Source organism: Chaetodon trifascialis, chromosome 16, assembly GCF_039877785.1.
Source record: "Chaetodon trifascialis isolate fChaTrf1 chromosome 16, fChaTrf1.hap1, whole genome shotgun sequence".
NCBI classification, from domain to species: domain Eukaryota; kingdom Metazoa; phylum Chordata; class Actinopteri; order Chaetodontiformes; family Chaetodontidae; genus Chaetodon; species Chaetodon trifascialis.
Window position 1 is genome coordinate 16040536 of NC_092071.1, and position 24166 is coordinate 16064701.

Genomic DNA, 24166 nt, shown 5'->3' on the forward strand with positions numbered 1-24166 from the left:
ACTTAGTAGGATTCTGAGTGAAGGAACAATAGGGAATTTTTACCTACAGGCAGTTCTGTGTATTTCTTTCACTACTGGACTTTAATCAGTTTCTGTTTGTGATACAATAGCATATAATTACATATCCAACTGCATAAAATTTTGTTGTGATTTATTCATCTTCATCATTCAAATTAAAGGTTGTATTTGCTTACGTAAAGTTACAATATTTAACAATACACTTAATACTTGCTGTCCAGTGTAGCAGTTTACCAGTTTGCCTCTTTGGTCCATGACGAGTGTTTCCCATCAATCTAACAGCATAACTGATGATGTCACTGCTAACAGCTAAAACTTTAATGTTATGCTAACTAGCATTAAAAAGTCAGGTTATACCACATTTAAGTTAACATGTCTGGTTAGCTAAACACTAGCAATAACAGCACATTTTAAATACCATCCTCTCCAACAATTAAATAAGTTTACTTTATGGAGTTTAGTATAAGATAAAATCATACTTTAGCTAGTTAGTGAAAATTAGCCAGTACGTTACCTAACGTTACTTGTAACGTTAACGCTATATCACACATAAATCTTCACTTAAAGTTTATTTAACCATATGAAAACAGAGTTTACGTCGTCCTGAAACCTGTAAGCTACTTTCCCTGAGTCAAAGGTTTCAAACCTAGCTTCAACTTTGAGTCATACTGTTGTAACCATGAAGCTGGCAGGAACGAGGGACATCTGTCGGCGTAACCTTCAATGGGATTCATAGCACGCGCAGTAACGTTAGCTAATCTCTGGACGTTTTAGCAAAGGTCGCGGGAGAGGATGAAACCGCATTTTCTTTTAACGGAAAGGTATATATCTCAAAAACGAATGGCTGTTGTCGGCCCAGGATGGAACAAAAAATGTGGCAATACTTTGGAAATATGCACCGACTGGTCAGAAATCGATTACTTTCGAGTAACGAGCCCCGCATATGCAGTATAGTGGTGAGCTAGCAGCTGAGGACCGACCTGCTGCAATTGTGTGAGGGCGCCGCTGGGTGAGTCCCTCTCTCCGCTGCCTCTGTCTCCACAGCTCCCTTTTCCCAAAGAAAAGAAGAGGCGAACTCGGTCCGGGGAGGAGGGCCGCCGCCATTATCGGAAAGCTGGCAGAAATACCACTTTCACACACGCAATCTGCTCACAAATTGAGCAGGGCATGAACAATTTCTGTTGCAGTGGAAGCATATTTCAGACGAAACACCACGGCGATTTCAACAAACTCACCGTTGTCTCGTGTGCGCTACCGGCCCAGCATTATGTGGGCACAACAATGGACAGAATAATTATTGAAAAAGCAACGTGGTGAACCGAGAAGAAGACGGCTAAGCAGATTTTCATACGCCCGAATTTCTCATGAGGAAAAAACCCTTGCAAGAACAGAATTGGATTGTTCTATCATTCGGGATATTTATTTCTTCCTTCCCCGTGTTTAATCGCAACGAAAACAGTGATGCTAAACACGAGAATCCAGGCGTGGGTAATGGATATTTAAATCAAATTACCCCATTGCACAAGTTGTAGTATTATCAGTGTTATCCGTGAATTGAGACGACAATACAGTGTACTCTGCGGCTTTATGCTCATGCACATCAGGCGGCGAGGGCTGCGGCAAGCGCTGGCCTGACAGATGCAAGAGGAGAGAGGGAGAAATGCGATGGTATGTACCCTACATGCTCTCTCCCCGTCTTTGTGATCTGTTTCCTGGTGAAGCTGTCGAGTGCTACACCCTAGACAGCTGGGTAAATAAATTCCCTTGAAACATTGTCTGTCGGTTTGGAGAAGGTAGGCTATTTCAGATTTGGGCTCCGCGATTTCATTATGTAGTCAGCAGGCCTGGCGTGGTCAGCCCCTCTCTGTGCACCCTAAAGCCCATGTTAACTGTTAATCCTTTGCAAAACATGTAACGTTACGCAGATCTTTTCGCCGTTCGTAGGTTATGTGAATGAAATTGCTTGAAGATGGGCTTTGGTAAACAGTTTTGATTCCGGCTGGACAGGGCAGTTTAGTTTTTATTTGCAAAAAAACAAACAAAAAAAAACTTGTCTGTTCATTTGGGTATCAGGCCTAGCTCAGCTGAGCCCATGGTTGCTTTTGACCCTGCCGGAGCTGCTAATGTGTGGCCACTACATGTGACAGGATATTTCATTAACAGCCTACAATTCCTCTTTTTGTCATATCGTTTAATTCCAGTGAATTATAATCCACATTAAGTGAAATTCTGCAGTTTGGCATTTTTGCCCATATGTAGAAATTATGAGCTGGCTGTTCAGAATTGCATCAGTGCTAGAATAATGGAAGCATTAATCAATGCTATAATAATGGAACATTAAATGTCTTAACAGGAGGAGGAAGTTCTGTGTCCTTTGGCATAGATTGAACATGTATCTGACTCTGTTATCAAGTCCTTCATTCATTCACTGTTTAGTCTTTGATAGCTGCTGTTTCAATGAGGTTGAAAAGCTGAGGTGCCCACAACATAGTCATTTTCATGCTTGTCACCCCACTCACTGATCAGCTGACATGGTGCTTTAAAGAGCACCACTCCCAACATCTCTCCTAGGGTTAGTGTTATCATTTTGATATGGTTTGATATAGGAATTTATCATCAGACGAGTGGACCAGAGCTGAGATAAGTTGATTCATCAATAAGATGACTGATTGGAAACAGTTTTGTTAGTCATATTTTGTCAGTCATATTTAAAGTGAAACTGCTGGAAACTGGTCCAGCTTCTCAAATGTGAGTATTTGCTGGTTTTACTGTTCTGTCATAGTAAATAGATTATCTTTTGGGGTTTGGACTGTTGGTCAGTAACAACAAAATCAAATGCACATATCATGTTGGGCTCAGGCAAAGCGTGATGGGCTCTCTAAAACACTTTATTTGAGAAAAAATAATCAGCATATTAATTCAGCTGTGAGAATAATAGCTGCAGCATCATAATGGACAATTAATTTGCAGTTTGATGAATTTTGGAAAAATCAGTGTGCCTCCTATTGTGTTTACCTTAGTGTGGTCATTACTTGTACTATGGCCCCTGTCAGGACATACTGTGTATGACTGGCTGGTCCTGTCACACTGTCTTCATTATGCTTTTGCTGATGGCTGGATATGATGCCAAAAAGTACAGCAGTGCTTGATAACAACTCAGTGTGTATAGTAATAACATTAATGTAGTGATTTCACACATATTCCAATTAATGATTGATCAGATTTGACACATGATCAAGGCCATAGTTATGAATTCAGAATAAAGAATCAAAGAGCCAGCATTGGTTAATATTAGACATTATACCCAACCTTCACCATTGAGAGGTTCAATGGGCCTTTTGGCATTGTCATATTTTGTTATTTCAGATCACTCAGATGTTAAAGATAGAAGTATGAAAAGGCCTTATGCAAGCTGACAGACTTTCACAGGGGCTGAACATTTCATTAGCAAAACTGCTGTCAATAACATCCTCACTAAAAGTCCATTACAACATAAAGTAGCATGTTTTGACAGTAATATATTATTATTTTACATATTCTAAGGTTAAGGGTCTGGTATTTGCCCCATTGGTGGTTTTCCAATTGTTCATCTTTTTCTCATTTTATTTCAAATATAGTTTTGTTGGTTGCCCATTTTGTCTGATTTCTTTGTCTTTTTTTTCCCTGACAGGATCTGATTCATGTCAGGAATGAATGAAGGAACCCTCAGCTAATATCACTGCGCTGCTATTTATTAAAATCGAAGCCTGGCAGAAGAAAGTGAAATCTGATCTCCACTGTGGATCAGCAACTTTATGGACAAACATTCAAGTGAACTCCTTTCTACAGTGCCTGTTTATGGCAGGATGAGCGTCAGCAGACTATGATGGCGAAAAAGCAAGATGCCCGCTCGCCCATTTACAACCTCATTGTGGTGGGATTGTCAGGAACAGAGAAAGAGAAGGGGCAATGCGGGGTTGGCAAGTCCTGCTTGTGTAATAGGTTTGTGCGTCCTAGTGCTGATGACTTCTACCTGGATCACACATCAGTGTTGAGCACCAGTGACTTTGGGGGTCGAGTGGTTAATAATGATCACTTTCTGTTTTGGGGGGAGGTGTCACGGGTTCTGGAGGAGGGGCCTGACTGCAGGATGCATGTTGTGGAGCAAACTGAATTTATTGATGACCAGACATTTCAGCCACATCGTAGCACTGCTATGCAGCCCTATATCAAACGGGCAGCTGCAACCAAGCTAGCTTCAGCAGAGAAGCTCATGTACTTCTGTACAGACCAGCTTGGTCTGGAGCAAGACTTTGAGCAAAAACAAATGCCGGAGGGCAAGCTGCAGGTTGATGGATTCCTGCTTTGCGTTGATGTCAGCCGTGGCATGAACCGCAACTTTGATGACCAGCTGAAATTTGTCACTAATCTGTATGGTCAGCTTAGTAAGACGAAGAAGCCCATTGTGCTGGTCCTCACCAAATGTGATGAAGGAGTTGAGCGCTACATCAAAGATGCGCATACTTTTGCTATCACAAAAAAGAGTCTACCAGTAGTTGAGACATCTGCACGCTCAAATATAAATGTGGACCTTGCCTTCCTCACTTTGGTTCAACTAATTGATAAGAGCAGGGGCAAGCCCAAGATCATTCCTTATTTTGAAGCCCTAAAGCTCCAGAGTCAGCAGATAGCTTCTGCCAAGGATCGCTATGAATGGCTTATCAACCGTATAGTAAAGAATCATAATGAAACCTGGTTAAACACCAGTCGACGCATGAACACATCCCCAGAGTACAAAGAATATGTGTTCTTGGAGGGAACGGCTAAATGCAAGAAGCTTTTTCAACAACATGTCTATCGTCTGAAGCAGGAACATATTGAGAGGCGTCGCAAAATATACTTAAGCACTCTTCCTTTAGCACTTAGTTCTTTGGTGCCTGATCTGGATGAGATAGATCAGCTGAGCTGGTCTGGGGTACAGAAGGTTCTAGAGTCCAAGCAGCACTTTGCCCACTGGTTTGTTGTTCTGGAGGACTCACCATGGGAGGATACATCTCACATTGATAACATGGAAGATGAACGAATACCTTCAGACCTACTGGAAACTGCTGAAGCAGAGGAAATATTTAATGCCCACCTGGAACATCTGCGTAATGAGTGCAGACGGGCAGAGATGAGGTTGGAATTTAAGCAGAGGTTAGCTTCCTCCCCCTTTGTCACACCTGGCAAACCTTGGGAGGAGGCCCGTAGCTTTATCATGAATGAAGAGTTCTACCAGTGGCTTGAGGAGCCAGAGTACTTAGACCTGTACAACCGCCATCAGAAGGAGATCATTGACCGTGCTAAAGAAGACTTCCAGGAGCTCTTACTGGAGTATTCTGAGCTTTTTTATGAGCTTGAGGTGGATGCCAAGCCAAGCAAGGAGAAGATGGGGGCAATTCAGGAGGTTTTGGGGGAGGAACAGAGGTTCAAGGCGCTACAAAAGCTTCCTGCTGAAAGAGATGCTCTAGTATTGAAACATATCCACTTTGTCTATCACCCTACCAAGGAGACTTGCCCTAGCAGTCCTCACTGCGGAGATTCTAAGATTGAACAAATCTTAGTTTCACGTTTCCCCACGTGTTACCCCTTTTTTGATGTGAAAGCTCATTTTGGGGACACAAAGGCTGACAGAATTAACCTTGTCATACTAGGGAAGGATGGACTTGCCAGAGAATTTGCCAATGAGATTAGGGCTCTCTGCACAAATGATGACTGGTATGTGTTAGACGGGAAGATGTATGAATTGACACTGCGACCTATTGAGGGAAATGTACGTCTTCCAGTAAATTCCTTCAGCACCCCCACTTTCACCCCTCACGGATGTCTGTGTCTGTATAATTCAAAAGAGTCTCTCTCCTATGTGGTTGAAAGCCTTGAACGACTTAGGGAATCAACTCTAGGTCGACGGGATAGCCAGCTAGCACAGCTGCCAACATCACTGCTTTTAGTCACTAAAAGGGGCGTAGGATCATATGTGGATATAGGTGGAGAAACTGCCTTAAACCTAATAACACAGGGACAGCAGGTTGCAAGGAGACTGCAGTGTAGCTTTTTAGACCCTGCCTCCCCTGGTGTGGGTTATGGCCATAATGTCAATGAGACCCAAATCAACCAGGTGCTGAGGGGCCTTCTGGATATTAGGAGGAGCACATCATTTAGTAGCAGCTCCCCACCCCTCCTCCCTGAGCCTCCAGGTCTCCGAGACTCTCCTCATCAGCCAGTCCCCGAGGCAGACCTTCGCATTGTCATGTGCTTAATGTGTGGAGACTCCTATGACATTGAGCAGCTCCTATCCCCTTTCCTAATGCATCAGCACTGCAGGCCTATGTCTAATAGTGGCACCTCTGTACTGCTGGAGCAGACAGTTGGTGGACACAAGCTGGCTATAGAGCTCTCTCTGCTCTCATACCACGCCTCCTTCACCTTGCGGAAGAGCAGGCTAGTACACGGTTACATTGCTGTGTACTCGGTCTCCCGAAAAGCCTCCCTGGAGACCCTGTGTGCCTTCTTGTGTGAGGTCCAGGACATCATCCCAGTTCAGCTGTTAGCAGTGGGAGATAGCCAGGCAGAGCTCACTGACAGCGACTATGCCTGTGAACAGCTGATCCAGGGGGAGGAGCTAGCCCATGAGATTGAGGGGCGTTTCAATAGTGTGGTTTGTGGATCCGGGGGCGTGGTGGGAGGCCTGCACAGGATAGAAATGTTCCACTCTTTTCTGATGGAAGTAGTAGAGAAACGCAACATTGTGGAGGCCACACACATGTACGATAATGTTGCTGAAGCATGCACCAATGAAAATGTGTACTCCCCACGCTGCAGTTCTCCCAGTCCTGTCACCATGTTCCTGGATTCAGAGGATGATGTTGAACCATCACCACCATACTATGATGGCACACTCACTTCTCATGGTGGGGGCTTCAACCTGCCTGACTTAGATTCCAGTGATATCTCTGTCATCTCTGATATCAGAGACTTTGAGAACAAACTCAACAACAAAGTACCCCCACAAGTGAGAGTTAAACCGGGTGTCACTTTTGACTTCCGAAAGGTGAGCCGTAATCCATATATCGATACACTAGGTCATCGTCGCTCCCTGCCCTCTGCTGTTACTTGGGTTCCTGGTGGGGATGTGGGCTATGATCCCTCAGACTATGCCGAACCCATTGACGCTGTTTCAAAACCCCGCCCTAGCAATGAAGAGATCATCTACTCAGTACCACATGACAGCACACAAGGCAAAATCATCACCATCCGCAACTCCAACAGGATGCACTCCAATGGAAATGGCTCAGACAGCGAGGCAGACAGCAGCTCTCTGGAGCGAAGGAGGAAGTTCTCAGCAGCGGGGGTGAAGCCTCGTCTTTACCGCGACCGCTCCAAGAGACTTGGCAAGTTCAGCAGCTTTCGCACAAGCTTCATAGGCAGCGATGATGAGATGGGAGCTCTTCCAAAGTCTAAGGAAGATGACTTTGGGACTTTAAAAGGTGAAAGTCTCGTTAATGAGGAGAGTGAGGACCCAAAAAAGAGGAACATTCTGAAGAGCCTGCGTCGAACAGCCAAGGTGTGTTTTATGCCACTTATTTCTGTTTTAATTCAGAAAAAGAAGCTTATTTTTTAATTATCAATGTCTAATCTCATATAGAAATTGTTTTTTTAATTTTTCAACTATTTTCTTAGTTTTTCTATAAATGTTTTCTCTATCATCTCTATAGATATACCTGCGTGATCACAGATTTAAAGTATAAAATATACTGAGGTCACTGTCGGGTGAGCATGTTTAAGCTGTGACAGTGATTGGGGAGGATCTAGACATTAAGTTTATGACTGAGTGTGAGGAACTCCTGATTTGTTGCTGATGGGGAACAACACATTTTGTTCGGATCCAATGAGTGCAGCTTTTTATCAACATATTTATCACTCACAACCCTCTGTCTTTCTTTATTCACAGAAAACAAGACCAAAGCCCCGTCCAGCTATTCCCAAGCCCCCGGAGAGCAGCTACTTTGGGGTCCCCCTAGTGAATGTGGTATCCCCAGACAGGCCCATCCCGCTCTTCATCGAGAAGTGTGTCCGCTTCATTGAGACAACAGGTAAGTTGCTCTGTCTTTTAAGCTCTTTTGAACTATAACATGCATGTGATGTATGCAAAATCTGATTTAAAGTTTTATTCTGATAAATCCTGACAATTGTCATTTATTAGTTTTTATTCTTCACCATAGGTAAATAACTTTTTATAAAATTAATGGTATTTATTACTCACCTAAATATGCTTGTTAGATTTCCCACCAGTGCACCTGTTCATGACCACAGTGTGATGTGAAAGTAATACAAGGGTTTATTGAGTTCAGTACCCCTCTAGAAATTGCCAGCATCTGTATCGTCACGTCTGTTTGCAACAGGCCTAATGAAGTGTTTGCGCTGTGCTTGTTTCCCACTGTGCCCCCCATGTCTTCCCCCTTTTCTCTGCTGCGCTCTTTTTTCCTTAGGCCTGAATACAGAGGGTTTGTACCGCGTAAGCGGCAACAAGTCAGAGATGGAAAGCATGCAGCGGCAGTTTGAACAGGGTGAGTTGCTCATCAGACTTGTTTGAACCAACTGTTTGACATGTAATTATGTGGCTGTCTAATCAAAACATAAACAGAGTTACCAGAGAGATGTGCCATGTAACTGATTGTTTGGTCCTGATGACAGCTACTACTGATGGGCTTATTTTCTCTGATCTCTTTAACTGTGTCATTCTCCTTGTGTAGACCACGGATTAGACCTAGTGGAGAAAGACTTCTCCATAAACACTGTGGCTGGAGCCCTCAAAAGCTTCTTCTCTGAGCTGCCTGAGCCCCTGGTGCCTTGTGCTCTGCAGGTGGACCTTTTGGATGCTTTCAGTAAGCAAACACTGCTGGGCTGGGAGGGTCTTTACTAGAACATAAAAAGACTATTTTTTTTAGGAGGAAAGAGGGTAGGGAAGGTTTTGGCAGACCCAAAGAAGACAAGAATCATTTTCCTGGTAGTGTAGAGGGACATTTTAGTTTCAAATTACTGTCTGCGGTGATGAAGTCTCAGTTTTAATATTAACTTTTCTCTGTGTGTGCAGAAATCAGTGACAGAGAACAAAGGCTATATACCATGAAGGATGTCCTGAGGAAGTTCCCCAGGGAGAATTATGATGTCTTCAAATATGTACTGAGCCACTTACACAAGTAAGTTCCCCGTCTACTGTTGAAATCACGTTCATGCATTTGTTGGTCTTCTGTGGTAGACACCCATCTGTTTTTTTTCTGCACTGTGTGAATACATTGGTCTGTATTTGTGTGTTTTTCTCAGGGTGAGCCAGCTGAACAGGGTGAACTTGATGACCAGTGAAAACTTGTCCATCTGTTTCTGGCCCACCCTCATGAGGCCGGACTTCACCACTATGGATGCCCTGACTGCCACACGCACCTACCAGACAATCATCGAGACCTTCATCCACCAGTGTGCATTCTTCTTTTACAACCAGCCCCTCCTTGACTCCCCCACCGGCCTAGCAGGCCTCCCTGCCTCACCCACCACCACCCTCAGCGGGAGCTCTGCCTACTCTTGTTACCGCTCCTCTCCTCCTCACACCACCACACACTTCAGCCCCCTGCAGCAGTCCCCGCCCACCACCCCCCAGTCTCCCCTGCAATCTCTGCTCCCTCCCCTCCACCAGCACCCCCACTCCCACCATTCCCCTGCTGAACAAGAGACACTGTGAGAGACGGTGAAACCACGTGTGCCCACGATGATGCTGGACCTTATCACCAACACACACACTAGGAAAAAAAAAGAAAAAAAGCGTGCACTTGCACACAACATTTTTGATCATAGACTGCCTAGTTTATGAAGAGGAGACGGGAAGTGTCCGAGAAACTTCCCTAACCTGTCATTTGTATCCATACTTGTGTGCATCAGGGCAGGCTACGGTTATCAGTGACTCTCCCTCTGCCCTCTGAACCCCTGATCGCCTGGATTTGACATCAGATCAGAAGTGGAGGACAGAGGTTGCTGTCACAGCAAGCCTCTCTTCTGTCAACAGTCACCACTTATCCTACACTACCGAGAAATAGAAACCTCTATGCCAAGCTGGAAGAATTAATTTGTGGCCACCACGTTTTTATCTGCTTAAAACTGTTTTAGTTTTTTTTTTCTCATGAAAGTACTGCCACTGGATTTTTTAGACTGTTCCTCTGTAGGTCCTTTGGGCAGCAGTTTGCTCCGTGTAGCAGAGGTTCCTCTGTCTGCCTTTGGGGTTTCTCTCATCGGCTCTACCTGAGGGGTCAGCATGGGGAGGCGAGGGAAGGGGAGGGTTGGGGGGTCACATCCAGGGATGCACTTTAATGATCACTGTTGTTTTTCCCTCAAAAGGGTTTTTGTTTTTGTTGACATACTGTTTTCTTGAGTGTTTTTAATTTCACAGCTCAAACAGCCATACCCATTGCCTCTACAGAGCTCTGGCAGATCAAACTTTGTTTACATCGAACTTGTTTTTGTATCCACAAATTTATCGAAGCACTTTTTGATAGTGTAGTGTTAAATTAGAAGAAATGCCACACTGATTAATTGTTCATATTTTTTGTTTGGTGGTCGAGCGTGGCATCAGTGCAGGCTTGTGAAACAAGATCTTTTTGTAAAAACCTAAGTTGTTTATGTTGATCCAGAGGTCCCATTTTAGGTCGGTGGGAAATCTGAATCTACTCATGTTCCTCATTCATCCAGCCATGTGAAAAATAGTTTTCTTTTAGAGTTTGTCCTCTTTCTAGCTGTCGGTTGATCAGAGTGGATGTTTAGGGAAGTTTGGACTAATTAGACCGTTATAATATCAGAGAGGACATTGCCTGCCATCAGTCAAGTGAAGGAAAAATTTTGTCATTTTTGAATGTGTAACCTAGTCATACCATAACAAAACTCTACATTGCCATCTGGTGACCATGGAAACCAAACGCTTGAAACATGATAGGTTGCTGGATGTGTTGCTGTGGCTGTCTATCAAACCAAGCTCTTTGTATTCATCTAATGTTAAGGACCTTTAACTCTGAAGGTTTAGTATTCTCAACGCACTGTTACTGCTAGTCCTGCTATACAATACAATGATAAGTAGAAGTTAAATGTTTGTTGGGGCACGTTCAGGAAACAACACCGGCCGTTTACCTGCTCTAGTGAATTAGTTTCGTGCTGGCATATTGCCCTATCTTTTCATGGAAAACAAGCAGCACAGTTTCAGTGGTAGCACTGTCAATGAAGACCTGATGATTTTAACTCTTAAATGTATGAGAGGAAGCACTGTCTTTTCAATGAGGACAAGTAAAAACGGACCCCCAGACATATAAGTTCTGGATGATTGTGGCTCTCTTATGGTTCTTGGTTGCAACGATGACCAGACTAGTTAGATCATTGGTTGTAGTAGTAATTGGGATCATCACTTACTGGTACTTTTGGAATCACAATGCTGTGGGAAGCCAGTCATTTTATGTGTTTATTGGACTAATCTGAGGGCACTTCTCAAACTCAGAGCTGTAAGCTGTAACATTAAGACTGGCACAGACCCAACCAAGGAACTGTCCCACTACAACACGATCCCTGGGAGGAAATAATCTTACTGCATCACTTGACTTCTGACACAACTGTGGCAATTCTGCCGTTCGGTGGCAAAAAGTGAGTGCATACTACTCTATAATGGTTGTTTATTTGTATGTTGGGGAACACCACCCTTTAGTCAATGGTAGAAAACATTTCTAGTGTGTATTTCAATGATTGAAAGTCCATTTTTACAATTTTTGTGAATGGTTCAAGGCCACTTAAGTTTAGTGCATGATTTAAAAAACACACCAAGGGGAGAAGGATGAAAGCCTCTCCCTGTTTTAAAACATGAAAATTAGTACGAGAACAAAACAAATACTACAAGTGAAGTAGCTGAAACGTGAAAGTTTATGTACTGTGCACCAAGAGCAAACCATGGAATTTGTCTGACTGAGAAAAGTGTTTGAAGATGAAGGCCTTATGTGAACTGTATAATAGTTAATAAATTAAATCTTGTAAAATTGTCCTCGGCTTTCTTGTGGTCTTTCATTGAGCCTTTGACAGTTTGAGGGGCACCTCCATGTGTTCATGGCAAAGTTTGGAGTGAGATTGGATCGTTGTTAAGAAGTCACACAGTAGCAGCTGGGTTAATACAGTCACAACAATGGGGACCAGGGAATGAAGAATATCAAGCATATCATTTTGTTAGTTATAATTTTCAGTATTATGTGGAAGTCAAGGAGAAGGCCCATTGCACCCTGCTGTCATCTGCCAAAATATGAGACATGCTATTATTATTATTATTATTATTATCCACATTTCCACTGTGGAATAGTGGTGTAGTTTAAATTATTTTCCTAACTGACACTTTGGTGAACAAACACATCAAGACATGAAGACACGACTGCTGCTCCCCAGAGATAATCAGGGCCCAAGGTCCGTCTGTGTAAAGCACACTTTTTAATGCAGCTATCCATGAAGCATCCTTCTGACAAACCAGCTCATGCGACACGCTGAAAGACTCTGCTGTAGTAACTAGAAGCTGTAGTATTTAGGCACTGGTGCAGGTGACTCTGAAAAACATCAATTATTCACAACATATCCGTCATGACTGACTGCACTCTTTTGGCAGAATACTTTCCTCACAGTATCTGTTCACTAAGTGGAGAGGTCAGACATTGTAATGTTGTGACGCCATCTTGTGGCGGCATCGCTGTAAAGCTAAATAGAAGTGGGCGTCTTTGTGCATAAAAAGTTGTGTGGCTCTTAGATTTCATTATTGTCCCATTTCGTGTCCACTCTTTGTATTTCAGGCACAAGACTGGGTTTGTTGGGTTCATTCTCACTTTGTCTGATGGCTGCTCTGTCTTCAGATGCATCACTGATACCAAACAGCGATGTGGTGCAAGAAATCTGAGACAATTACGCCACAGTCTCAGCTATGGTGGCGAGTGAATCAATGAAGCTAATTAATTGTCTCACCCACGTCCATGTTTTGACAGCAATAACAATTCTAGTGTGTTTTGTTGATTTTCTGTGAATAAGGTCATTCAGAGGAATGTGGTTTTAGCATATGTTTATGCAGGCTGAGAAGGTATGATATGTGGGATGTTTCCTCACAATATTCCACACGTTTGATTGAATGAGAGGTGTGACTTGGTTTGAGTGTAAGCAGTTACATTAATATTATTACATGGAGCACTCATAAGAGTAACAGAGCTATAGTCAGATACTGAGCTGAATTTGCTGTCCTCTGTTAGTTCCATGCTGTTCAGTATTGTAATTGAAATTGTGTTCAATAGCTATTCTATTCTACACGTCTAGTGTAGGTATGTAGTATATGGTGATGTTGTTTTTTTTTTTTTTAATTGTTGTACTTACATGTATGCGTTGTATGTACTGTACTGGGGCACCACATTACACTGTAATGCAGGAAGAATTACACTGTACATTGGGGGCTTCAAGCCAAAGCCATAACACTGACTTATTAGGATCTTGCATACAGTAAATACACAGTTTTGTACCTACAGTGTGTATAGTCGTCTATAGATTTATGTACAGGTCTATACTTTTAAAGGGGCAATCTTTCAATTCAGTTTACTTGTCATGAGGACTATCCTGCCCATGCAAACTGTGTATAATGACTTTCACTACAGGTGAATAGGGTCAAATTTTAACAAACAGATATTACAATGAAACTTCAGCAGCTGATTACTCACAGTGATAGTTGTTTTTTTTGTTTTGTTTTGTTTTTACTGTATGTTTAAATATGCATAAAAGGTATTATCTAGCAATCATATTGCTAAATGCCCAGAACAGAAATCTCTCCAGTAGTCTGAAATAAGACATGTTATAGAAGCACAACAGCCCAAAATTTCAAAATTGATTTTTGCCCCCCCCCCAAGACTGTATGTTAGTGGAATGCTAAATCTGAGTATCATCACCAAATGCTTTCCTTTTTATACTGCAGAATCAGATTAGATGTAGCGTTGGCTTTGGTGTGATGTCAACCTGTTTCAACGCTGCTTTCACTGTTTGTCCGTTAATTCAATATGAATGTCAGGTCAACACTGTTCAGATGACAAGCAAACAAACCTGTTGAGAATGACAGAGGCCGTGACGTATGAAAGATAGCTTTATTGCACAAGGTGTTAGAATGATCTTTTTAGTTTTTGCTTTCTTTTCATAGAAAATGTACTTTTGAACACAAGCAATTGCTATAACAAGCAACTCAAACAAATGTTTGGGATACCCTCAACATTTTTTTTTTTTTGTTTGTATATTTTTGATTTTCATACATTTTTTCCCTCAATTTTTCCCTTTTAGCAAGCATGCAATGATTTTTTGAGGATGAACAAAATACAAAATAATGATAATAAAAAAAGTAAATAGGACAAATGACAACATCAAAAGACCTTTAAAAAAGAATAAAAATTCAACAAATTAGTATCAAAAACATAAAGGGAGAGAAAAATGTTTTTTTTTTTGTTTTTGTTAATTTTTTTTTGCCCATTTCAGAAGTAAAATACTTTATTTTTGATACTATTTCAATTTTGAAATTGGGGCATTCAACCCTGATGTGTCCCCTGATTTATTCTGACGAAAATAGCTCTTCATACAAAACTGTGTTTATGTACAAGACTTAATCTATAAACAACACTGACAAAAGGTAGAGATGATGGATCTAGAATGTTTAGTGTGGTGAATTTTTACTTCAATTTATCTGACTGGGGGGAAAAGGACGAGAGTCTGAATGCTTCAGGTCTTCAGACCGACTCCAGTCCAGTATATACACAACAGTAGTTTGTGTGACCAAAAGAGCTACGAGTCCCTGATTTCACTTGGCTGAATTGGTTTTAGCTGCAGGCCACATACCTTAGTACTGTTTGGCCCCTGGAACCAAAAGTTTGACGAAACCCAAAACAAATGGAAATGAATATTAGAAATCAAAATTAACAGACCAACAGATACCCCCTCCCCTAAACAAACAAACAAAGCAAATGGATAAATAAAGATACACCACAAAACACTATCATGGAGATGCTTCAGAAAGCCTGCCCAATAGGTTCTTGTGTGAATGTACATTAGAGCAAAATGGAGGGGGACGGGGATAAAGAAAGTGGGACATGTACAGTACTTCAGACAGGGCAACAACAAAGATATCAATTAAGTGAACATTATATCATTTTTAAAACTGAACTCCCTGACATATAACATCGCTCAACATTATATCATTTTACTTCATTCACATCATGACTGGGATTCTTTCAGCTAGTTGTCCATTTCATTGAGGAGCAAAGGCCGGCTGAGCGTCACCAAGGCTGGCTGAGACGTTGGTAAGTTCGGATCTGTGACAGAAGCCTTAATTCTGGATTAGAATTTGATTCTGTAACCACTTTGCGGCAAACATTAAACTTGTTTGCAGATACTGATTTGGTTTCTGAATGTTACTGTTACCAGCCACTCAGGCTGAAGACAAGCTCAACAAAGATCCGGTATCCTCATGAGCAAACTTCAATAGTATTACAGAAGGCTTTCTGCCATGATTGTTTTTCTGCCAAACAAGCCAGGGAGGCGCTGCAGACCAGGGAGGTTCTTATCCCTTCACCCAGCCAGCCGGCCTTTTCAGGAGCTCAAACTAATACTAAGTAGCCTATCTTTCTTCTCCCACCTCAACACGGGGCTTTGACAGGACCACTCTGTCCATACAGGAGCTTAACACTCTTCTCTTAGTCGGTCTACATACAGAAACATACAGAACATCCTGTATACGTATATACTAAACTTTTTCTTTTATTAGTCCAACCTTTTTTAAATTTTAATGATTGAGCGATTGTCTCATTCTTAAATTTGACATTAACATTAAATTGCTGTATATACTACTACACTATTGTAGTACATACAATTTATACTTTGTCATAATTTCACTTAAATGTCAATAATATACCTACATAGAAATATATATGTAAATTCTTTATAATACCAAATATTCTCTTTGTAATGTGAGAAATTATAGCTGGTTCATTTGGGTTGTCATGATTTGATTAAAAAGTTAGACACTGTTCAGCTGGAGAGAGAGATGTGTGGAGAACGTTAATGTGATAGAAATTTTGTTCTTGGAAGTGAACCTGAATCATTTCTTTTGGAATCACCATTAAGAGAACATCTGCCAATAGCTATTTGGGACTTTAAGAGACACATAGAGGGTGAAAGACAGAGTAAGAATAGGGGAACTTAACTGGAAGTCCTGCAAATTGACAATAATACTCAAACTATGGAGGACAGTATGTGTGTGCGCATGAGAGACAGGATGGCCACACAGCTTCATACTGGCTATCGTAGTCTTCATCATCATAAACACAGAGCTTTTAGCTCCTCAATTATAGTCAATATTTCCAAATGACCACAGAATCGCTTCCTGTTTTTTTGCTGCACAAGTCCCGCGAGAACTGAGCGGAGCTGAGCACCAGCTGGCTGGAACTGTTAGTTGAAGTTAGTATTTCTTTTATAGAGTCCCAGGTGAGCATGAAAACTTGGGTTAGCTGGGTCTCTGTCTGGGAGAACACCTATTCCGAGGAAAATTAGACAGAATGCTGGGCAGTTCACCATTAGTTGGGTTTAAAGACAGATGGTAACTTGCCCTTTCTGGCCCAGACTGAAGAATACCAGAGTGGGGCTGGCTGAGGAGTGGGACAGCAATGCAAGTCTGTGCAAGAGAACGGTCTACACCAGTGTGTATGACTTGGAGTAGGCCCCCACACTCTGTTTCTGCAGTCTCCCCAGCGCAGAGGAGCTGCTCTCGAGCAGCGAGTCTCTTGAGCCCCCCACCTTGTTACTGTTGGTGGGGTTGCTGCTCGTGCTGGAAGTGGAAGCTGTTGCTGCAGTGTTGGAGCTGGGCATGGTGAGAGTCCTTTGGGGCAAGGTGGCGGTGCCCGAGCTCGCACCCAAGCTGCCCAGCCCAGAGTGGCCCAGCGTCAGGGCCTGCTGCTTGGCAGGGTCTAGAGTCTTGTGACGGCCCTGGGTGTGATACGCCCGCTGCGTCAGGCTGCGGATTGAGGCTTCCCGCGGTGGCACAGCTGGGCACGGGTCATGCAGCTCCCCTTGCTTGCGGAAGAATGGGTCTGTCTTCATGTAGAGGGGTAGGTTGCAGAATTCGCCTGAGAGGTGCAAGAGAAGAGTCAGGACATTTGAAATTCAAAAAGGCATTTGATTATTTCCAAAGGCATATAAATAAATATGGCATGTGCTTTTCTTTTGACATTATAACATGTGACTTGGTGGTCTTGGAGTGACTGTTTGGACAAATCATCCAAGAGACATGACTCCTTGCTTCCCTGTGTAGCTTTAGCCATTTCACCTAACTTTCATACTGAGTGTTATAAAACAGTTTTTGTTTCATCATGGCTCATCTGGTCATACTTACTTTTGTTAGCGCGGTGGGGAATGGGCACAGCCACATTTTTACCGCGGTCGTAGTCCTGCGGTTTGGGTGGCGAGGCAGTGAAGCGGCAGATGCCTGGTTCAGACGGTGTGCTGAGCGAGGTCATGCTGTCTGCTGGGTCATTGGTGCCTGTGGTCATTTGGTCAGACGAGCTGTCGGAGATGAAACACTCCGTAATGGTGAACTTGGCGTGCTGCAGGTGCTCCTCCAGCTTGGCGTGCTCGTAGGCTCTTGCCAGCTCCTCATAGGTGGAAGAGGCGCTCTCTGTCGACACCATGCTGTTGCGACCCTTATCTGGAAAAACAAAAATAATTTCCTCAGTCAGATAAGATGGATGATGATGTACACACAGAGACTCTGTCACATAAAAATAATGAAGTCAAAGAGACTTGGGAAGGTGGTGTTAGGTGAGGTGTGGAGGCTAAAGGTGGAATATATTTCCTCCACTCTTTGGTCATTTGAGAATGCATGTTACTGTTCATTTGCCTTTAGATTGGGCTTGACTTTCACAACAAAACTAAAAGACTTCATTATCTCCATTAAAAAAAATGCTTCTTGGTGTAAAAAAAATGCAAATGACATTAAAGCAAGTGTAGTACATAAGAGCAGCAGAGTCACTGCGTCAGTGGTCCAGGCTGGGACTGACTCACCTGTGTCCTGTGAGAGGCTGGCACTGTAGCTGTCACTCTCAGTGGCGGTGATGCCATGAGAGCCCATCGTCCGCCAGTCGGAGGTCAGAGTTCGTGCTGAGGCCGTCGACTGGCTCTGACTCGGCCGGCTCAGCGTCCATTGGCTGGAGTATCTGTTCCGGGAGCTGTGGGCTGATTTTATACTCTTCCTGGAGACGGGATCTGAGAGAGGTCACAGTGATCAGAGAACAGCTTGGCAGCACAAAGACTGTGTGTATACACGTATTGATTGTATAGAAGAACGATAGTATCTTTCCTGTCTCATCAGCTTCATGACTGAAGTTGACAGAAGTGGAAGTGAAATTCAATAAGAGATCAAAGCTTTCCGCTGGATTCACCAGCTCAGCCTATTTCATGTTTGGTCACTTAAAGAGCTGTGATATTTACTGAACAACTCACTCGTGCCTGGGCGGATGTCTGACATGTCAATCAAAGGCCCTGAATTCTGGATGAGGGCTTGATGGTGCAGGGACACGCCTGTGCAGAAGTTCTGCGGATTCACTGATTGGCTGAACTCTGTGTCCGTCACTGGCACTGCTGCCTTATCCTCCCCTGTCGCAAGAAGATGAGCAAATACAGTTACATCACAGTCACACAAAAAAAGTAAATTATTTAATATAAGCCAGCAGAAAAAGACACTGATAAATGATATTTGGGTTGTCGAATGCGGCCACATGCCTATCTGCTTGATGCCTTCCTTGTCCTCAATGAGTAGCTGAACACGTGGGATGTCAATGTGGAGCCTTGGTCCTTGAGGAGGGCCCTTAACTGGAGTGTCTATACTGCGATTGTTCTTGCTGCACACACACACACACACACACACACACATGGAAATGACATATATAGTCAGACTGGTGTCTCTTACAAGGTTTGCCAAAACAATGAGGTTGACCTCTGTTAAATATTCCTCTACAGAGTAGTCATAAAAACTATGACCAGAAGTGTTGGGTTTTACCTGATAAGCATCTCGGCGAGGCTCTTAGCATCTATAAGGAGACAATATCTTAATTAGATTATAGTTAGCTGTGAAGATAATCCTTCCAACATGTCACTCTATGTTACATTAATCCATTACACACAATAACACAGATCCCTCCCTGATCTCGCTCTTTCTTTCTCCCACCTCTAAGTCGTTTAAGCCTCTTCTCCTTGCGTTTCTTGCGGATAATGAAGAGCAAAGCAACACCCAAAGTAACCAGGATGACGGGAGAGCCGATGGAGAACAGCTTTTTGACATCATCCCCTTCTCCACGAGCTGATTTAATGGGAGGGATTGTACCTGCGGAGAGAAGGAGGGAAGAAGAAAAGGTTTGATACAGAAAAGTCAGTGCAAGAGGTGCAGATGACAGAGAGACGATGGGATGCGCTTACTGCCGTCGTAGTCAGTGGTGGCAAACTGGGAGCTCTGGTTTCCGCACCCGGCACTGTTGCAGGCCTTCATTTTGAGTTCGTACCAGGTGGCCTCACGCAGCTCGCTGAGGAAGAGCTGAGTGGTAGAGTTGGCCTTGAGGCTCTGCCAGGCCCAGGTACCTTTGGGCCTAAAGTCCAACATGAGGTCAGTGATGGGGCAGCCGCCGCTGGTCCAGCCCTGCAGGTTGAGCCCTGCGTGGGTGGAGTTGATGTGGGTGAGCAGCGGCTGATCTTTATTGAACACCGGTTCTGTAGAAGAGTGGCAAAGAGACAGAGCAACAGAAAGTTAGAAAGATTACTAAAAGTTACTACAGAGTCTTCCCTAAATACAAGGACTTAGTCAGTGTGACATAATGAGATCTGAAATGAAAATTAGCAAATACAATTTTTCTCTGTTTTGAGATGCCAGAGTTACAGTCTGTTCATTTCCTTCTCACTCATATCTACATGGCTTTTGTTCCCTCCCCTCACCTCTTCCATGAGTCTTGGCCTCAATGATCTCACTGATGCGCCCTGAGCCCACGCTGTTCTTGGCGGCCAACTTGACCTTGTACCAGGTTCCACAGCGCAGGTTGTCCAACCTGAAGGAACGTTCGCTGGAGCTGATGAACACGTCCCTCCATTCCTCTGTGTTGTCCACAGAATACTGCAGCACAAATCCTGCAGAGTCACACAGCACAGCTTTGTGTCAAACACAAGTGATTTAGAAGAACTACTCAGTCCTAGGAATTAAAGACTGTGGAGGATCCTTGCTGTTGCTACATCAGTTGAACACCAGGGGGCAACAATCAGCTATAATCAGCTCTAGTTTCACTTCTTCTTCACCAGAAACCTTGTTTACACTGTTGTGTGCAGCATAAAAACACAAAATCAAAATCAAGGATATATTTTTTTAATGAGCCGACTGCAAGGTGGGGAGGTTTTTCTCTGGTCACAGAAAGTGTCCTCAGGAGCTTACCTCTGATGGAGCTCCCCCCATTATCCCCGGGTATCCATGCCAGGGTGATGGAGGAGGTGGAGGTAGTGGAGACGGTCAGACGAGGCTGATCAGGAGGAACTGGAAGTACACACAGAGACAATCTCAACAACAGAGCGAAAACATCACAGCACATCCTCCACTGGTCCGTCCCACTTCTGTTTCTTCTTACCTTGCACCACCAGATTGACTATGATGGTGTCAAAGCCCAGAGTGTTAGTGGCCGTACAGGTGTAGTACCCAGAATCCTCTGCTTTGACTGAACGTAGCACCAGCGTGCCGTTGGATAAGATTTGCCGCTGGCTGTCAGCTGTCACTGGAATGGCAGAGTCCTCACTGATAAACAGTAACAGACAGATTCCAGATGTTAACCTCATCCCATAGTAACTTGTTTTTTTTCTCTCACAAGCAGCAGCATCTGTCTGAATGAGTCATGGTGCTGACATACAGGAGGTATATGATAAGCTCTGACCTGTCTTTGGTCCATTTAATTGTGGGGGCAGGTTCTCCCACTGAGCTGCAGGGCAGACGCACTTCCTTCATCCAGGGTGTGGTCACCGTGCCTCCAAAGGACAGGATCTTAGCTGGGACTGCACACACCAAACATGATTAAGTTGAATCTTTGACACACAGATGATGACAGATACATCAAGACAAAACAAAAACCACTTCAGCATCTCTCTCACATACATCTTTCTTCAGACTTTCAGATGTCTAACTCTGTTGTTTGCTGAATGAGTGGCCCAGTTTGCCTCAGGGGAAAGGCCTTTACTCGCTGCTGGAATAAAAAGCTGTAGCGTTGTGTTTTAGTGTCGCCCCTGCTCTAACCTCTTAGTCTCAGTCTATCTTTTCTCCATAGATCCTCCCGTCTATTGATTCTCGCCTGCTACCTCTCTCCCCAAGGGTCATTTTACTGGATAGGCCCTGTTCATCACCACATAATTAACAACAGCATTTCTTGCAACACAGCCGCTACTCAATCAATACTACGGCTGTCAATCAATAACAGAGAGAGCAGGCAGAGCAAGACGGAGAGACAGTGATGAAAGTGATCTGTGTACAGCGGATCATGTTGCAGTTTCATAGCCATCTTTAGAGCGCTCTCCCTCATAACCTTTACAGAAATCCCTTTACCCTTCTCCTCCACTACGGGCTCGCCTGGAGGACCCACCTTTCCCAGCAGGCTCCACTGTGACCTTTGAGCTGATGTTGCCTCTGCCCGCAGTTGTCACGGCTGCAGCCCAGATGTGGTATTGTTTACCGCGGGAAAGGTGCGTGATACGGTAGAAGAGCATCTCCGGGTTGGCCTCGTACTCACTGGGAGCCTGGGACAGAGGGCATGCAATGTCAAGTTAGCAAACTATGATGACACAGCGACACGACAGGCTCGGGCGCAGCTCTTGCACTAGAAACTCTACCAGACTAAAGAAGTGTTGCAGGTAATACATCTCAAATGTGCACTGAAAGGCAAAGCTCTGATCTATTTTAAATCTTAATTTTCTTGGAACAAAAGAAGGGAACATTTTGCCAATCAGCCTTTCTCATAGCAGGTGTTTTGACTTGCCATAGTAGGAAGAACACAGGTGTCACTAATAACATAATGATGGCTCTGTTATATTCACGTGTCCCAGTGAGCCATGACAGCATGCACAATACCAGGACCCTGAGACTGAAGCTAAATGGAATTCGGCCATCTTTCATTTTATCACTTACACCTGTGCTTTTCCTACTGCGATGTGTCAAAATGTTTTCAGTGATAAAAGCCTACAGCGGGACGATTGTAAAGAGCTTGTCTTTGGAAATTGTTCAGAGACATGTCGATGTGTGGAAATAATAAAGAACTGGAAGAAGAGATTTTTTTAAATTGCATGTAACTGCATGGTATAATGACAAGGATCCCTTATTGTATTTTCATGCATATTGTTTTTTTTTATTTATATATACTACATGTTTTTCTAGTTCTTCATTTTTGCCCTGTGGTCATTGATACTGTGCATTTATTTTTGTACACATTCCAGTCTTTTTAGGATGAATTTTGCTGTCTTTGCTGACTTATTTGGCTGTATTCATATTCTTTTTCAGCCTTGCTGCTTGATTTGAATTTAAGCATACAGATGATTTTCTGCTTTGCTGTTTACACTCAGTGTTTGCTTGTATTTGCTGGTTCTGGCAATAGAGACATGTTGACAGCGAAGGCCTCACTCAGCTGTGAATGAGCTCTCTATGGACTCCACCTCTGCGTTCATGTAGGTTGCCCTGTATTTTATTATAAAGGAAACTGTCATGTTTGTCATTTTGTCATTGTGTCAGTGATAAATTTATTTACCTCTGACACACAAACTCAATGTTTTGAGTGAATGATGCCGATTTGCACAGCACAGTATGCCTTCCGCTGTACAGTAAAACTGAATATGGTAATTGAATTTGTTTTGAGAATTGTAACGCTGTTTCAGCAGCTAAATATTTGGGAAAAACTGTAAGAGAAATAAATAAATTAAAAAACATCAAGACTGAGTGTGTGGATTTCCTCATCTTTTTCAGGACAAGGCAATTTATTCACTGGGTTCAGAAATATCTCATTTTATGCCTCAATACTGGATTAAATGATGTGTTCCTGTGGATATTTCTCCTACAAACACATCTTTGAGAAGGTATTCACGCATACACCTGCAGGCACACAAACACACACATGCCAACGTGCGCACAAAAACACTGTTTTCTCTCAAGTCGATCCTCTGTTCTATCTCTTTAATCTGTTCATCTCTCAGTGTTCATCTCCAGTTCCTTCACCATTTGCTTTCCCCTCTTTTCCTCTATCCCTCTCTGTCTAGCTCAGTGAAGAGGAGAGGATGGAGGGACACAGGGAGGGAGGAGGGAGGATGTGTGTGTGTGTGTGTGTGTGTGTGTGTGTGTGTGTGTGTGTGTGTGTAAGGGGTGCGTTCGAAAATTCCTCCAGCATAGCGGTGGTGTTGTGGTGATCCAGGGAGTGATACAGGGAGATAATGAAAAGACGGACAAAAGCACTCTCATCTCGATGTGACTGATACCCTCCTCTGCTCCTCCCTTCTTCCCAGCCTGTCTCTCACTCTCTCCCCCTCTTCCTCTCCCCTCATCTCTCTCTTTCTCTCTCATTTCCCCTTGGTCTCTCCCTACCTCTAATGGTGTTTCTCTTTCTCTCTTGCAGCCTCCTTTCCCCCTCCCTTCCTCCCTCTCTCCTCCCTGCCCGTGCTCATTTACATGGCACTCATGCACAGAGAGGGAGGAGTATTTGTGAATAATAAGAAAGTGAGATTCTGGTCTGCTATCAGATTTCACTGTGTGCTGGTGTTTGTGTGCACATGATCTAACCACAACTGAAATGCCGCGCATGCATGTATAAATAGAAAATGTTGAAATGTGATGTCTCCCTGTGTGTGTGTGGTTCTTATGCGCCAGTGTGCATGTGTGAGCTTGTTCTCTGCATCATTTGCATATCTACGTCTCATCACGTTGCCAAGACAACCTCATCTGTTCATCTGGGAGGGCAGGAAATAAAGCGATGGTGCAAATGCGGTGAAACAGAGACACGCACTACGA

The 24166-nt window shown here is 43.4% G+C and overlaps 2 protein-coding genes across 3 annotated transcripts in view; one reads left to right on the forward strand and one right to left on the reverse strand.

Moving 5' to 3' along the window:
• The first annotated feature begins 1065 nt into the window (after positions 1 to 1065).
• Positions 1066 to 12100, forward strand: arhgap35b (Rho GTPase activating protein 35b). The gene is made up of 7 exons (XM_070982770.1): positions 1066 to 1686; positions 3689 to 7600; positions 7988 to 8129; positions 8526 to 8603; positions 8790 to 8921; positions 9131 to 9236; positions 9361 to 12100. The coding sequence occupies exons 2-7, from the start codon at positions 3881 to 3883 to the stop codon at positions 9770 to 9772; spliced, it is 4590 nt and encodes a 1529-aa protein (XP_070838871.1). The 5' UTR covers positions 1066 to 1686; positions 3689 to 3880; the 3' UTR covers positions 9773 to 12100.
• Positions 12101 to 14117: 2017 nt separating this feature from the next.
• The window catches only part of LOC139344661 (cell adhesion molecule DSCAML1-like), a 51387-nt gene continuing 41338 nt past the window's right edge, over positions 14118 to 24166 (reverse strand). The window contains exons 21-33 of one of the 2 annotated variants that reach the window (XM_070982984.1): positions 21762 to 21915; positions 21063 to 21180; positions 20763 to 20926; positions 20573 to 20671; positions 20086 to 20274; positions 19576 to 19863; positions 19328 to 19483; positions 19160 to 19190; positions 18883 to 19001; positions 18604 to 18756; positions 18166 to 18366; positions 17498 to 17809; positions 14118 to 17231 (exon numbers count right to left, since the gene is read on the reverse strand). In XM_070982984.1, coding sequence (XP_070839085.1) covers positions 16798 to 17231; positions 17498 to 17809; positions 18166 to 18366; positions 18604 to 18756; positions 18883 to 19001; positions 19160 to 19190; positions 19328 to 19483; positions 19576 to 19863; positions 20086 to 20274; positions 20573 to 20671; positions 20763 to 20926; positions 21063 to 21180; positions 21762 to 21915 — 2418 coding nt within the window. In that variant the 3' untranslated portion in view covers positions 14118 to 16797. The remainder of the gene's footprint in view (positions 17232 to 17497; positions 17810 to 18165; positions 18367 to 18603; positions 18757 to 18882; positions 19002 to 19159; positions 19191 to 19327; positions 19484 to 19575; positions 19864 to 20085; positions 20275 to 20572; positions 20672 to 20762; positions 20927 to 21062; positions 21181 to 21761; positions 21916 to 24166) is intronic. The other variant, XM_070982985.1, reaches the window with a different exon arrangement.